This window comes from Pelobates fuscus, chromosome 9 (genome assembly GCF_036172605.1).
Source record: "Pelobates fuscus isolate aPelFus1 chromosome 9, aPelFus1.pri, whole genome shotgun sequence".
NCBI classification, from domain to species: domain Eukaryota; kingdom Metazoa; phylum Chordata; class Amphibia; order Anura; family Pelobatidae; genus Pelobates; species Pelobates fuscus.
Genome location: NC_086325.1, coordinates 20,318,001 through 20,331,471, shown reverse-complemented (window position 1 = coordinate 20,331,471; position 13,471 = coordinate 20,318,001). Strand labels below are relative to the sequence as shown.

Below are 13,471 nucleotides of genomic sequence, written 5' to 3'. Positions count from 1 at the left end.
ATTTAGTAATGGGTCAAAAGAATCTGGATTCATGTTGACAAAAAAGTTGCTGACATCACATTTACACAGTGATCTGACCGCCGTTTTGCATTGTCCTCTGATTGGTCCATTTCACAGCTATGAGTTATAATATATGTTAAAGGAGCAGTCTGCTATTAATGTACTGTTTGCTGTGTGATGTTCTGATGTGAATCGAGAGGAATTCAAAGCGAATTGCCCAAATAGCTCAACTAGTAAACAAGAAAAATCTATTTAATCAGCTATATTTATGTGAATATGAAACATACCTTTGAATTCGTCACAATTCACACTTTAATGACAAACCCAGAGAGATCCCAATATGAGGAGATCACACAGGTTAGCAAAGCTGGATATACTGTCAAAGTCTTTCACTAAAGTGTGATTTGTCAGGAATTCACCAACATCAGCACCCAACAAGAATATCAGGAAGTAAAGGGATAATGGGAATTGTAGTCGGTGGATTCGATGTAGGTAGGCAAAAGCCACACACCGTCCTTTCTTGGACTAACACAGTCCTTTGCTATAGTGTTAAACAAGACCCACTCTGGAAAATAATTTGAGCTGTCATCACGTCACCCTCAAAATCCAGCCTCCCCCCCTTGCTCTGCCCCACCACAAAACTGAAGGAATTTGTAGATATTTCTAAAAAATGGCCTCTTTTCAATAAGCTCTCCAAATGATTGAGTACTAGTATAAAAAATGTCCAAATGATTTATGTACAAAATTCCTATAGACTTTAATGGTGACATCTACAGAATTTTTTTTATTTTTTCTATCACAATTAGGGATTGTCCCTTCTATATATTTAAGTGATTGATTTTTGATTTTCCACTAGTCTCGCTGCTTATAGAAAAATCCCCAGCACAGGATGTGGTGATTGGGCACCCCCATTCGCCATTCTAAAAGGCAGTGCTTGTGCAGAGCAACTCACTAAGAGAAAGTAGACTGAAAATGAAAGGGTGTCTGGTACCGCTGCTTGCAGTGCTTTTTGTTATATTTTCTGCGTCCGCTTCAGAGGCCAGAGAGAGAAACACACAAAAACCGGTAAGACGGCAGATATAGGCATGGGTTATACGTATAGTGATACAAAAAGACTTGACCTCCAAACAAACATTCTGCAGACGGTAGTTAACAGACTTTGTGTGATGACCAGATAACCAGTGATACCGTCATCTTAGAGAGTTCTGCTCGCAGGCTTAAGATCTAAAGATGTCTGTCATTTATATATTTTTTATTTTGTACGAGAAGTATACATTTAAAATTATATTGTTTCTAAGTATCGCGATGATAGATAAATATTTTTTTTAAACATCAATATTTTAAAAAATGTAAAGGAAAATTAGATTTTTTTATTTTAGTTGTGGGCCATTTGTAGGTAATTTCCCTACGTTTTGTGCCCCTGGTAACTCCTTCAAGGGGTGAATGCTAACTGCATTTGGCTTGTACCAGTGATGGAAGGCTTCATTTATCTCTATGCCAGTTATGTGGAATCTGGCAGAAGTTGTGCGTCATTGTGTGTTGCTGTGTGTAGCTCTAGCAAAAAGTCATGTCACCACAGGTTTTGTTGAACTTATGATTCGGATGATATAAGTAGAGGATGGGGGTAAACAAAAATAAAATTGTAAGTTGGATCGGGGCTGGGGCTGCAGAGTTAATGGAATGGGTAGATCGAGTTGACAAAGAGGGTTAGAGAGCAGGGCAAAGGATTTTTCAGTAATGTAAAAATTGATGGGAATTCTAAGTGAATTTCATTTTTTTTTTCAATTGGTTAATTGGTAAAAATGGGCATCTGGGTGAGAGATGATTTCTATAGAGAGTTTAGAAAACATAGAATGATGGGGATTATGAATGAAGAGCTGTTTTACAATAAGCAGAACATTCCATTGGTTGCCATGGAGATTGCTCCATTTCAAACATGTTGCTCTATACGTTGCCCAAGTATTTTGCTCTTGTAGGTATTTGGGGGGGGGGGGGGGGAGAGAGGAGGGGAGGGGAATGGGGATATAGGCAAGGAATGGGAGATGTAGAGCTGAACGGTCTACAGGATACATTTAGACTGAAATTATTTGATGAAATAACAGCTGAACAAGATGGTCTTTTCATGAAAACCCAACAGAAGATAAAAAATACATTTTCTGATTTGTTTCTAAAGAGACAATTTATCAAGGTGTCTAGTGTTTGTTAGTGAGAAGAGCAAGCTGGGATAGAGAGGATGGGAAGCTGGAGTTAAACAAATGGGCCCATTTACTGTTTACTGAGAGGCTGTGGGATTAAATGGGAGAGAAAGAGGGAGACAAAACAAGACTGAGGGAAACGGTGAGTTTAAAGTGAAGATAAGGAACTACATCTCCCATGATGCTCAGTCAGCCAGTTAAACTTCTTTAGTAAATACATTTGCATGACTTGATACGAAAAATGACTAAAACATTGAACAGTACAAAATCACTCAAACACAGCAAAATGAGTCTTTATCGGTTTGTCGGGTTGGAGATTAGAAAGCAGCCAATACGAACTAGTTGGGTAAAATATTTGCCAATTTGCAGTTCCTGTAACCCAGCTGTTACTTGTATATTGTACACATCACCAAATGATAAAAAAAAGGGGGATGATTCATTAAACGAAAAGTGAGTGCACTCGATTTGCAAACGTTAGGCCTCATATAATCACAACTAAATATATAGATTTTTAAAATCCCCTAAAAAAAACACTTTTTGCCAATGATCCAAACTGTGATACTGATAAGTGTGCAATAAGCTGGTGTTGCAGGTTGATTTTAACTACAAATAGTCAGACATTATATCACTTTGAGAATATTATCTGGATTATTCACTAAAGGCAGAATTCAAAGTGAATTTCAAATTCAAGGTGACATTTAAGTCCGATTTGCCTCCAGTTGGTCTGCTTTGGTTCACTTTGGTTCACTTTAAATTCTCACTGTAGTGAGTAACCCTGTGTTTCTGTTTGACAAGCTGCGTGGTTGACTGCTTCCTTGTTGACCGATGTTCTAAAGAAACATTTTGCAGTTAATGATGGGAGTGTTTTCTGCACAGTGGGGTAAATTCGCTAAACTGCAGTTAACTGAAAAAAAAATAGAAAATTTAGGTCAAAATAGCTAATTTGGAAAAAAATACTCAAACTCAACTGTAGTCACATGTTATAAGTTTTTTTTGCTTGAATTTTTAAAACTGATTTCCCAGCTCGGCCCAATTCACTGCTTAGTAAATAGATGTCGCTGTATCACACAGACTGAGCCTTATTTTCTGACACTGTAAGACAGAAGCCTCAATTTATCAAGGTGTGATTAATAACGGACAAAAATAACCACAAACCTTGTCAAAGTGTCTAAAAATAAAAGATCACTCTGTCTGATTAATTCATATGTGAAAACAGGACAGGAAGCAGCAAAAATAAGACGCGCTTTCTAAAACCATCAAATGTGAAGCTATGTGTCAGATTTCTTCGCTAGTGAATAGTGAAGTGGGTCGATATGAAAATCAGATTTAGCCAAAATCAAAGGAATTTTTAAACGCAGCTATATTTGCAACTTCACAGTTTTTTTTTCTGTATAAATGTAATATATTTTCTTTTCCATTCAACACACTCAATGCTTAGATAAATCACTTAGGGGGTTATCCACTAAACAGCAAAGTGTAGTTATCTTCAAATTTTCCAGTTACATCTGTGATTTCTAATTTTAAAGAATCCGTGTAACATTATGTGACAATAACTCTTTTTTTTTTTCTATTGCAGAATGATGAAGAACTCCGTAATCGGAAGAAAGGTAACAGGACTCGGGTGAATTTATGATTCTTGAATGTTTTTTTAGGTTAATATACGCCGGGTTCCTTACTTTTATTAATTCAGTGAAAACTTGATATGATCTTTAATAAGCCAATTCAATGTATCCTGATATAAAAGGGTTCACTCTCTTACACTATATTGTGAGAAATTAATTGAATTGGGATATGATTGAAAGCACCACACACCAAATTATCCATTTCAATAAAAACATAAATAAATATTTGTCACACGGGAGGAGATGCAGGTGAACTTCTTGAGAGGGCCAGGTCTTTTAAATGCTGTCAAGCTGCACCATGTGTCGGGGCCATATCCCCCCAAGTGTGTACTGGCCGGGAATAAACTTATTTTAGTGGAATTTTTTAATGAAGTTTGTTAACCCTATTAAAAGTATGTCAGCCCTAAACATTTAACCACAAAACGTTTTTTGTTTTCCCTGCAGGAAATGAAAGGAATAATTGTAAACAGAGAAACTGCACTAAACAAGTGGCTGCTCATCTGATCGGTGAGTTGGACATCACAGGTCTTTCTTTTCCGACCAAGGTTCAGATTGAATTTGGGGCAAACTCTCCTTTATCAATGCAGAAATGTGAATTGTTTTTAGCATCAATAAAGGAGGTTGTCCTAAAACATTTGCTGTATAAATATTCCATAAATAAATTGCACCAATGAGTCCTCACCAGCCCTTTGTATGAATGTGTAGCATTCTTTCTGCGGATGGAGTGACAACAGACAACACTATAGCTCGGTGATACAATGTTGCTGTTTTTTTCTATAGAACCCGATGTATCCTACTCTTTATTAATATGCGTTAACACAAGCTATGTCCAAATTCAGTCGCAGGGCAGGCAGACAGAACATGTCTAACGAGTAAGGATCATGCGTGTTTGCTGTATGAGGGCACCTTTTATTGACCGTCATGTCTAGACAGTACATTTTGATACTCCAGTCACATGTTGTTTTCTTTTTATAAACCCACAGCACTTTTTTTTTGCATTCTTTAAGACTTAATTGATTAAGCAAATGGAGGTCCGTGGAAGTCTAACACAATTACTTGTCTATGGGTGTTTTGCATAGTTGTTGGAGCGGTCAGGGCTATGTGAATTGTGTATTTGATCTTTAGAAATCAGAATGGACACAGTTCTGGTGCATTATTTCCCTTTGCAATAAGTGAGAATCACCTTGACAATAGACCATTTATAACTTTTCATCATGTCTATTCCTTCCCAGGTATAAATTCCACAGGCGATACGTTGAATTGGGATCACACATATGATATGGCATTCACCCACCGCAACGTACAATACAAGAACTTCAGCCTTGTAGTCAACCATGATGGTCTGTATTATGTTTACTGCCAGATTGGGTTCGAAGGAAAACAGGCAAAGATCACCCTCTTCAATGAAGTCTACGCTTTCAAACATTCCACCGGTGTTGAATCTGTCCTCCTTGCTGGTACGGAGTCTGTCGTCGGTCCACCCTCGGGATCCACCACATGGTACGCCAGTCTGAGCCAAGGAGGGCTTGCTAAACTCAAAAGTGGAGATCGTCTGTATGTTAATGTTATGCCCGCACGTCTCGTAGATTATAGAGAGGGCAAGACTTTCTTTGGACTCGTGAAGGTGATGTGAAGCTTGAAGTGGAGAAAATGAGACTTGAAGGATCTTTTTTAGTATTTATATTTTTGGTATTAATAAATATAATTTTCCAACATAATAAACTATGCGTGTATTGATAAGTGGTCATCTCAGGGGCTTCAACAACTACCAAACAACAACTGACATACAAAGCGTGGTAGAGTTTAGCCAAAGAGTTTACAAATCCCGTTATGGAATCCATAGTAGATGGCGCCCACAGCAAATTATCCAGCCTTGGTTTCTAGATCCCGGATTTTACCGAAATTAAAATAGTTCCATCCAGATGTGTTTTTAAACAATCTCCTGCCTAAATTCATGAAACTTATCTTATATTACAATAATAATATAAAAACACCCATTCCAAAGGGTGATCGTAAATCCCTTCCACCTGAAGTCAATGGATAGTCAATACATTGCCCAACACATATCTGCACACACCAGTCAACCATAAGACTTGCTTTTCCCACAGAAATCTCAAATTCCCAGTGATGTTACCACCCCAAGGGATTCTGGTTGAGCATATGCAAATTAATTCAGCAAAGAATCACTTTTTTGCCTTATTATTCCATTTTAAACATGGATTCTGTGGAGTTTTTACTTTCTGTATACAACATCTTTGAAATTTAACAATGTTTAAAATTATCATGAATACTTTGTATTGGTCGTCAAGAACAGTGCAGAAACATAAGTTTGAACTAAGTGCAGACAGATCATTTAGATAATCAAGCTAACTGAGTAAACAACCTACGATGAAGAAGGGAAGTGGTTAAGTGGTTTATCATAAGCGGTTCGCTGCATTTAAGGTGACTAGCTATAGCCCAGTTGAAACTGACTACGAATAGCAGTATTCTCTGACCTGCCACTCGACATGCCAATAAGCAACAACTTCTTGATCACAGTATACAATTTCATAATGGTAACTCAAAGTGCTACAGCTGTTTACCTTTAATGAGATGCGTATGCTCAACGTATTGGGTACAACATCCCTCGTTTTTGTTACATAGTCTATTTTATACTTAATATTATTAAAGAGGAAAGGAGAGCGCCTACAGGTGGAGATTTGCTGCACTGCAACTAAAATGCTTAATACTGTTTTCCGGCAAATGTCAGACTTAACCAAATAGTAATAAACTGGAGGAAATGTAAATTTAACCAAGCGTAACTTGTTCATTTACTTCAAATAGGCAGTCACTTTTTTTTTGTAAATATAATTTTTATTGTATTTTCTGTTTGTTTTTTTTTTTTGTTTTTTTTTCATGCGATAAGTAGTTATACACGATTCTACATGGAGACTCGCAGGTCTCTGGCTTACTCATATTCACGTGAGCACGCAGGCTCATTGTTCATCAAGTCTTAAGCGGCTCGCAGGCCGCAGGTGAAAGTTTAGTATGACAAATCCAAACGTCAGTTTCGGCTCAATAATATTTCAATTGGCATTTCAAGCTAAGTAGGTATCAGCTGCATTGATATGCGCTTCGTCTGGGTGTTTATCTCTAACTTCCTCAACAGAAGCTGCTGTGTTCCCATGAATTGGCCATGTCCATCCTAGCCTACGTTTTGGCCCTCCCGTGACTTCTCGTCATGGGTGTCAGTTAAGGCTGATTGTCTATGTCACCTTTGGCTAGTATTAACTACTGATTCGGTCCGTGTCTCCTGTCTATCCTGTCCAGCGTTCCCTGGTCAGGATCCCGGTCCTTTCTACTCGGGATGTGTAGGGTAAGTTGAGGATAAAGGATTGGGGTTAGGGGGTAAGAGGGGGGTTGGGTGCGTCTGAGGTCTCTTGTGTCTCGTGCCTGTCTGCCAGTCTCAGTCGGTCCGTAAAGTCTGGGTTGGAGGTCTGTATTATCCAGTGTGTCCACGTGTTGAAGTATGTCTGTTGTGTGTTTGCTGCCGTGTGTTGGAATTCTTCTAATGCTCGAAGGTCCTCCATATGGGCGAACCATGTGGTCAGTGGTGGTGTTGTGGCTTGCTTCCAGTATTTTGGGATGATGGATTTAGCTGTGTTCAGTATCCGTATGGACAGTGATTTTTTGTATGCGGATCGTGATATTTTGGTATGGTGCAGGAGCATTTCTGCGGGCTTAAAGGGAGGTGGGTCATCTGAGAAGAGCTGTAGCATCTTGTAGATCCCCTGCCAAAATGGGGTGATTCCACTACATTCCCACCAAATATGTAGGTGTGTGCCCCTCTCCTTCCCGCATCTCCAGCATTGTGGAGATTGCGACGGGGAGATTGTGTGCAGCGTCGCAGGTGTGCGGTACCATTGTGTCAGTATTTTGTACGCAGTGTCCTGGGTCTTGCTGTAGCTAGCGCAGTGGTGCGTAAGGTAGCAGATTTTCTCCCATTCGGCTTCTGTAAGTGTGTGTCCTAATGCTTCCTCCCATTTTCCCATGAATCCCGGTGTGGCCGTTGGTGTGTGGGTCAACAACATGTTATATAGAGAGGAGACTCCGTGTGCCAGTGGTTGGGGTTCCAAACATTCCTTTTCGAATGCCGTGGGGGCTCTCAGGAGTTGTGTACCTTGAGGGAGTGTGGCTATGTAGTGTCGTATTTGTCTATATCTGAGTTGTGTCAGAAATGTGTTAGGGGCTTCCCCTCTGAGATCCCTCAGGGTTTTGATGCCTTCAGGTCTAGAGATGTGTTTGAGCCTAGGTATGGGGTCTGGGATTATGGTTCTAAAAGCTTTCGGGTCTTGACCTGGTGGGAACTCTGGGTTATGTGTCAGAGGTAGCATGGGTGAGGGGTGTGTCGTCAGGTTGTGTTTGCCCTTCGCCCTCTGCCACTCCTGCATGGTGGCTCTCGTGTAATGGGATAGTGTTTGTGGTCTGTTCCCTGATCCTGGTGGTATCCATGGTATTATTGCCGTAGGTATCCCCGCCTCCCCCTCCTCTGCCTGCTTCCAGAGCTTTTGTACCCCTGCCTTGGACCATTCTACTATTCGTAGGAGGTGACATGCCCTGTAGTATAGGTGAAAGTCCGGAAGGGCTAAGCCGCCCCTGTTTTTTGGGAGTGTCAGCGTGTTGTGGCTTATCCTGGGTTTCTTCCCGTCCCATACGTATCTGCCTAATGCGGAGCGTAGTGTGGTGAAGAATGTACGCGGGATTGTTATGGGGATGGTCTGGAACAGATACAATAAGCGTGGCAAGAAGTTCATCTTGACCACCTGTATTCTGCCCAGCCAAGACACGTGCGGGTACGCCCATTCCCTCATGTCTGCATGGAGCTGTGTGTGCATTGGTGTGAAATTCTCCCGATACATGTCCCCCGCCCGCCTAGTTAGCCAAATGCCCAGATAGCGGATTTTGTGTGCTGCCCACCGAAAAGTGTAGTTTTGTCGCATGTGTGTCGTCCTGGTTTCTGGTATGTTAATATTGAGTATGAATGATTTTGAGTTGTTAATCTTCAAATTAGATATGGTCCCAAAGTCTTGTAGTGTCTTTAAGATGTTGGGGAGGGATACCTCTGGGTTCGTCACATAGAATAACATGTCGTCAGCGTATGCCGCGACTTTGTGATGTGTGTTCCCTACCGTCACCCCTGTGATGTCTGGGTTTGCTCTTACGGCTTGTAGAAGTGGTTCTAGTGCCAGGACAAAGAGTAACGGGGATAGGGGGCAGCCCTGGCGGGTACCATTTCGGATGTCGAATGCTGTTGTTAGTGCCCCGTTCACCGTCACCTGCGCGGATGGTTGTGTGTACAGGGCCTCTATCCATCCTCTGATTCGGGGGCCCATGCCCGTGTGTGCCAGGGTCCTAAACATGTATGACCATCCGACTCTGTCGAAGGCCTTCTCTGCGTCCGTGGACAGCAAGAGAAGGCCCCCACGGGTGTGTTTCTGGCCGTGTATCAGGGTGAGGGTGCGCATAGTGTTGTCCCGTGCCTCCCTTCCCGGCACGAACCCTGTCTGGTCCGGGTGTACCAGGCCTGGCACATGGAGCTGTAATCTGTTGGCCAGTATTTTGGCCAGAAATTTTAGGTCGCAATTGATGAGGGAGATGGGCCGGTAGCTTCCACAGTGTTCCCCGTCTCTGCCCTCTTTTGGGAGGATGGTGATGTGGGCTGCGAGTGATTGTTTGGGGAAGTGGTGGCCTTCCCTGATGGCATTGTATGTGTTTACTAGGGGGGCGTAGAGTATATCTGCAAATGTTTTGTAGTAGCTCCGTGGCAAGCCGTCGGGGCCTGGGCTTTTGCCCGGTTTTGTCTGTTTTATCGCATGTGCTAATTCTTCGGGCGTGATCTCCTCGTCTAGGAGGTCAGCGGTGGTCTTGTCTAGTGTGGGTAGGTCTTGCGTAGTGAGATAGTTATTTATTTTATCCGTCAGGCGTTCATCTGCTGCTGTCGTCGGTGGACGGGGCAGGTTGTAGAGGTTGGCATAATATGTTTTAATTATGTCCTGAATCTTCGTGGGTAATCTGTGTAGTGTGCCTTTATCGTCTCTGATGCGCTCTATATACGTCTGCTGTCTGCGTTTTGCTAGCATCCTAGCGAGTAGTTTACCGCTCTTGTCGCCGTGTAGTGCAAAGAACGCTTTATGTCTCAATGCTTCCCTGTGATGTCTCCTCAGTAGGAGTCTGGCTAGTTCCCTGCGGAGTGTGAGTAATTTATCTTGTAGTGTGTGTGATTGGGTGCCCTTGTTTTGGTCGTCTATCCCCTGGATTTCGGTGACTAGTGCGGTTATCTCCGCCTCCCTCCTTTTTTTCAGCATGGCTCCTTTTTGGAGAAAGTGACCCCTCACTACACTCTTATGTGCCTCCCATAGTATTGTCGGTGTCGTATGTTCTGGTGTATTTATAGTGAAGTATTCTTTTAGTACAGTGCTAATGTCCGCTTTAATGTCGGGTTGTGTTAGTAATTGTTCGTTTAGGCGCCATTTGGACACCTTTGGTTTGTGCAGGGGGGATGCTATCGTGATGGAGATCGGGGCGTGGTCTGACCACGTCGCCGTGCCTATTTCCACTTGCTCGACTAGCGGGAGGTGGAAGTGTGTCATGAAGAAGTAGTCGATCCTGGTGTAGGTGTTGTGTGGGTGGGAGAAGAAGGTATAATCCCTCTCATCGGGGTGGAGGGCTCTCCAGCAGTCGACTAGTTTTTGTTTAGACAGGAGCCTTTTAAGTGCTGCCAGGTGTTGGGTCGGGATATGCGTTGTTCCCGAGGAGGTGTCCCATCTCGGGTCTATCGCTACGTTGAAGTCGCCTCCCAGGACGAGCACCCCCTCTGCAAATTTCTGGAGTGTGCGTATTGTGTGGGATAAAAACCTATAGTGTCTCTGGTTGGGAGCGTAGATGTTGGCGAATGTGTAGGTTTGCCCCACTATCTTCCCTTTCACGAAGATGTATCTGCCCTCTCTATCTGTCAGCGTCTCCTCTTCTAAGAAGGGGACTCTCTTATGCATCAGAATCGCCACCCCCCGTGCCTTGCCCCCTTGGAAATCGCTATAGAACCCTCTCGGGAATCGGTGGTCATGGAAGCGGGGTCGTGCCCCCTCTCGAAAATGAGTCTCTTGTATGTAAACTATGGATGCCTTGAGAGTGTGGAATTCACGCAACGCAGTTGACCGTTTTTCCGGTTTATTAAGCCCCCTGGCGTTGATGGACACCAGTGTGAGTGTCGTGGGTCTGAGTGACATGTTTGGTGTGTGGCTATGTGTCTATGTCTTCAGTCGTCTGGTCTCGGGGTGTGGGGCGGGATGGGAGGGGTGGGGAGGGAGTTGGGAAGGGTGGGAGGGATAGGATGGGTGTATGGGGTAACCGTCACCTGGATGACGTTAGGGTTATGGCGTCGAGGTGCGTGTGTGGACCTGGGCCTTTGGTGTGCCCAGAGACCCACTCACCTGAATGTGGCGCCTGTCCCGTCGGGGTGTGGGAGGAACACCGAGAAGTGTCGTGACCTCGTGGGAAATGCCTCTCCCGCGTGGTCCGGCTCTCGTCTTCTTCCTAGTCTGGGTGGTCTGGGAACGTCTGTATCCCTCGTCTCCCTGATTTAGTGGCTTCAGTCGTGTTCATACGTGGCTGTCCCCGCCTGTGGACGTTTCTGCAACCGGATCGTCACCCTGGGCATAACATCAAATAACATAAAAGCGAGATAACAATAAACATTAACATATACATATATAAACCTTCATGAACATTCTGATTGTTGTGGCGTGGCTTTGTGGACCGGCCGGCCCCCCCCCCCTCCCCTCCCCTTCCACAGCATAGTAGTGATACAGTAATACATTTTATGATTTCAGTGGCCTCTCCCGTTAAGCGGGCTATGGTGTGCCTCCAGCCCCCAGTTACACTCTGTTTCATTAACTTGTGGTCATGTGTGCCCCAGTTGCCTTTTTATTCCTCTGTGTTCTGAGTGGACCTCCTAAGTTTTCTGAGTAGGTGTTTGTGCCTGTATGCGAAGTGGTCTGTACATGGTGGCCCAGGTTCTCCTTTCCCTTCTCCTTCCTGTGCAACTGTCCTGTACGCCTCCCGTTACGTCCCCTTTCCTCCCGTTTCAAGCCCCCCTGCTACAGGCCGGTTCTGCTCAGTTGGTACCGGAGTGAGCCGGGCCCACGCCCCTCCTGCCCGCTCCTGTGGAGGTCGTCACGGGCCCTATGTGGGAGAGGCGTTTGCCCAGCTCAGTCTGCCCTTACATGTGCCCGCCACCCTCCAAGTGTATGGGCTGTCTGCTGTTGCCTGGGTGCCCTTGCCCTCCCGCCACCCCCCCCCTCCCCCTCAAGTGGTTAAACCAGTTCTATATCAAAAGTCCAGCATATACTTGCGAGTTTTTCTACAGGAGCGCCGTCTCGGTAATAGCCGGGAGCGGCAGTTCTATGGTAGGGTGTTCAGAGTTCAGTGTCCATGCCGCACCCGGGGTTTTGCATCTCCTTAAGCGAAAGTCTCTGAGCAGTGGGCTTCTAGGCTCCGGGTATAGCGCTTGGTATAGTCTATAAGGCGGGTAGGTCCTTCTTTTCGGAGTGTGGGAGGCCGGTGAGATTAATGATTGTCCGCCTCTGTCTAGATGTTCTTTACTGTGTCAGGGGAGTTACTGTCTGTGGTTGTCGGCCGGTGTTGTCCGCCATTTTGGCACGTGTCTTCATCTTCTTCAGAGTTGGGCCCCAGAGGGTCTCAGCGCCTGTTGCCGCGTAGTTCTTCGGGTCTGTGTTCTCTGCGGTTGTGGTATGGCCCCTTGGGCAGGTGGGGTGTAAGGTGCCAGTGGGTCCGGCCACTGTAAGGGTGCCGGTGTGATGTGAAGTTCCTCCGCCAGGACGTTTAAGTCTTGTCTATCCTTCACTAAGAAGGGTCCTTTTGGTGTTTGTACTTGTAACCCCGTGGGGAAGCACCAGCGGTAGCGCAGTCTATTTGCCTGTAGTTGTTTGGTAAAAGGGCGCAGCGCTCTTCTGTACGCCAGCGTTGCCGGTGCTAGGTCGGGAAAGAGTTGTACTTCGGTACCGTCCAGGTGTACCGCGCCTGCTTCCCTGGCCCTTCTGAGGATTTCTTCCTTAAGTTGGTAGCTCATCAGGCAGCATATGATGTCTCGGGGTGAGCTCCCCTCTGGGCCTCTGGGCCGTAGTGCCCTGTGTGCTCTAACAAATTCAATGGGGTCTTGGTGTGTGCGACCCAGTATATTGTTAAATAGGCCGGTCAGTGTGGCCTGTATCGGGGATGAGTTGTCCGTCTCTTCCGGAATCCCCCGGACTCTAATATTCTGCCTCCTACCTCGATTGTCCAGGTCTTCCATGTGGCCCGCCATTTGCTGTAGCTGGAGGGTGTGGAGTCGTAGTGTGTCCGTGTTCGCGGACTGCGCCACTGACATGTGGTCGCAATCTGCCTCTATTTGGTCGACCCGTTGGTGTAGGCCTCTGATTTCCTCCTTCAGCGTTTGGAGCTCCGTTGTGATGGAGGTGCGGAGCTCCGCGTTGGCCGCCTTTAGATCCGCTTTCGTGGGTAGGTTGCGGAGCAGTTCCATCCAGTCCTGGTGTTGGGTGACTGGAGTGGCTGATAGGTCGTCCGCCTGAATCCCATCACCCTCTGGTGAGTGTGGGA

General features: G+C 44.9%; 1 protein-coding gene across 1 annotated transcript; it reads left to right on the top strand.

The window, feature by feature from the left end:
* Positions 1-940: 940 nt before the first annotated feature.
* On the top strand, positions 941-5,513 carry LTB (lymphotoxin beta). The gene is made up of 4 exons (XM_063433265.1): positions 941-1,065; positions 3,772-3,802; positions 4,262-4,324; positions 5,050-5,513. The coding sequence occupies exons 1-4, from the start codon at positions 973-975 to the stop codon at positions 5,448-5,450; spliced, it is 588 nt and encodes a 195-aa protein (XP_063289335.1). The 5' UTR covers positions 941-972; the 3' UTR covers positions 5,451-5,513.
* The last annotated feature ends 7,958 nt before the right edge of the window (positions 5,514-13,471 follow it).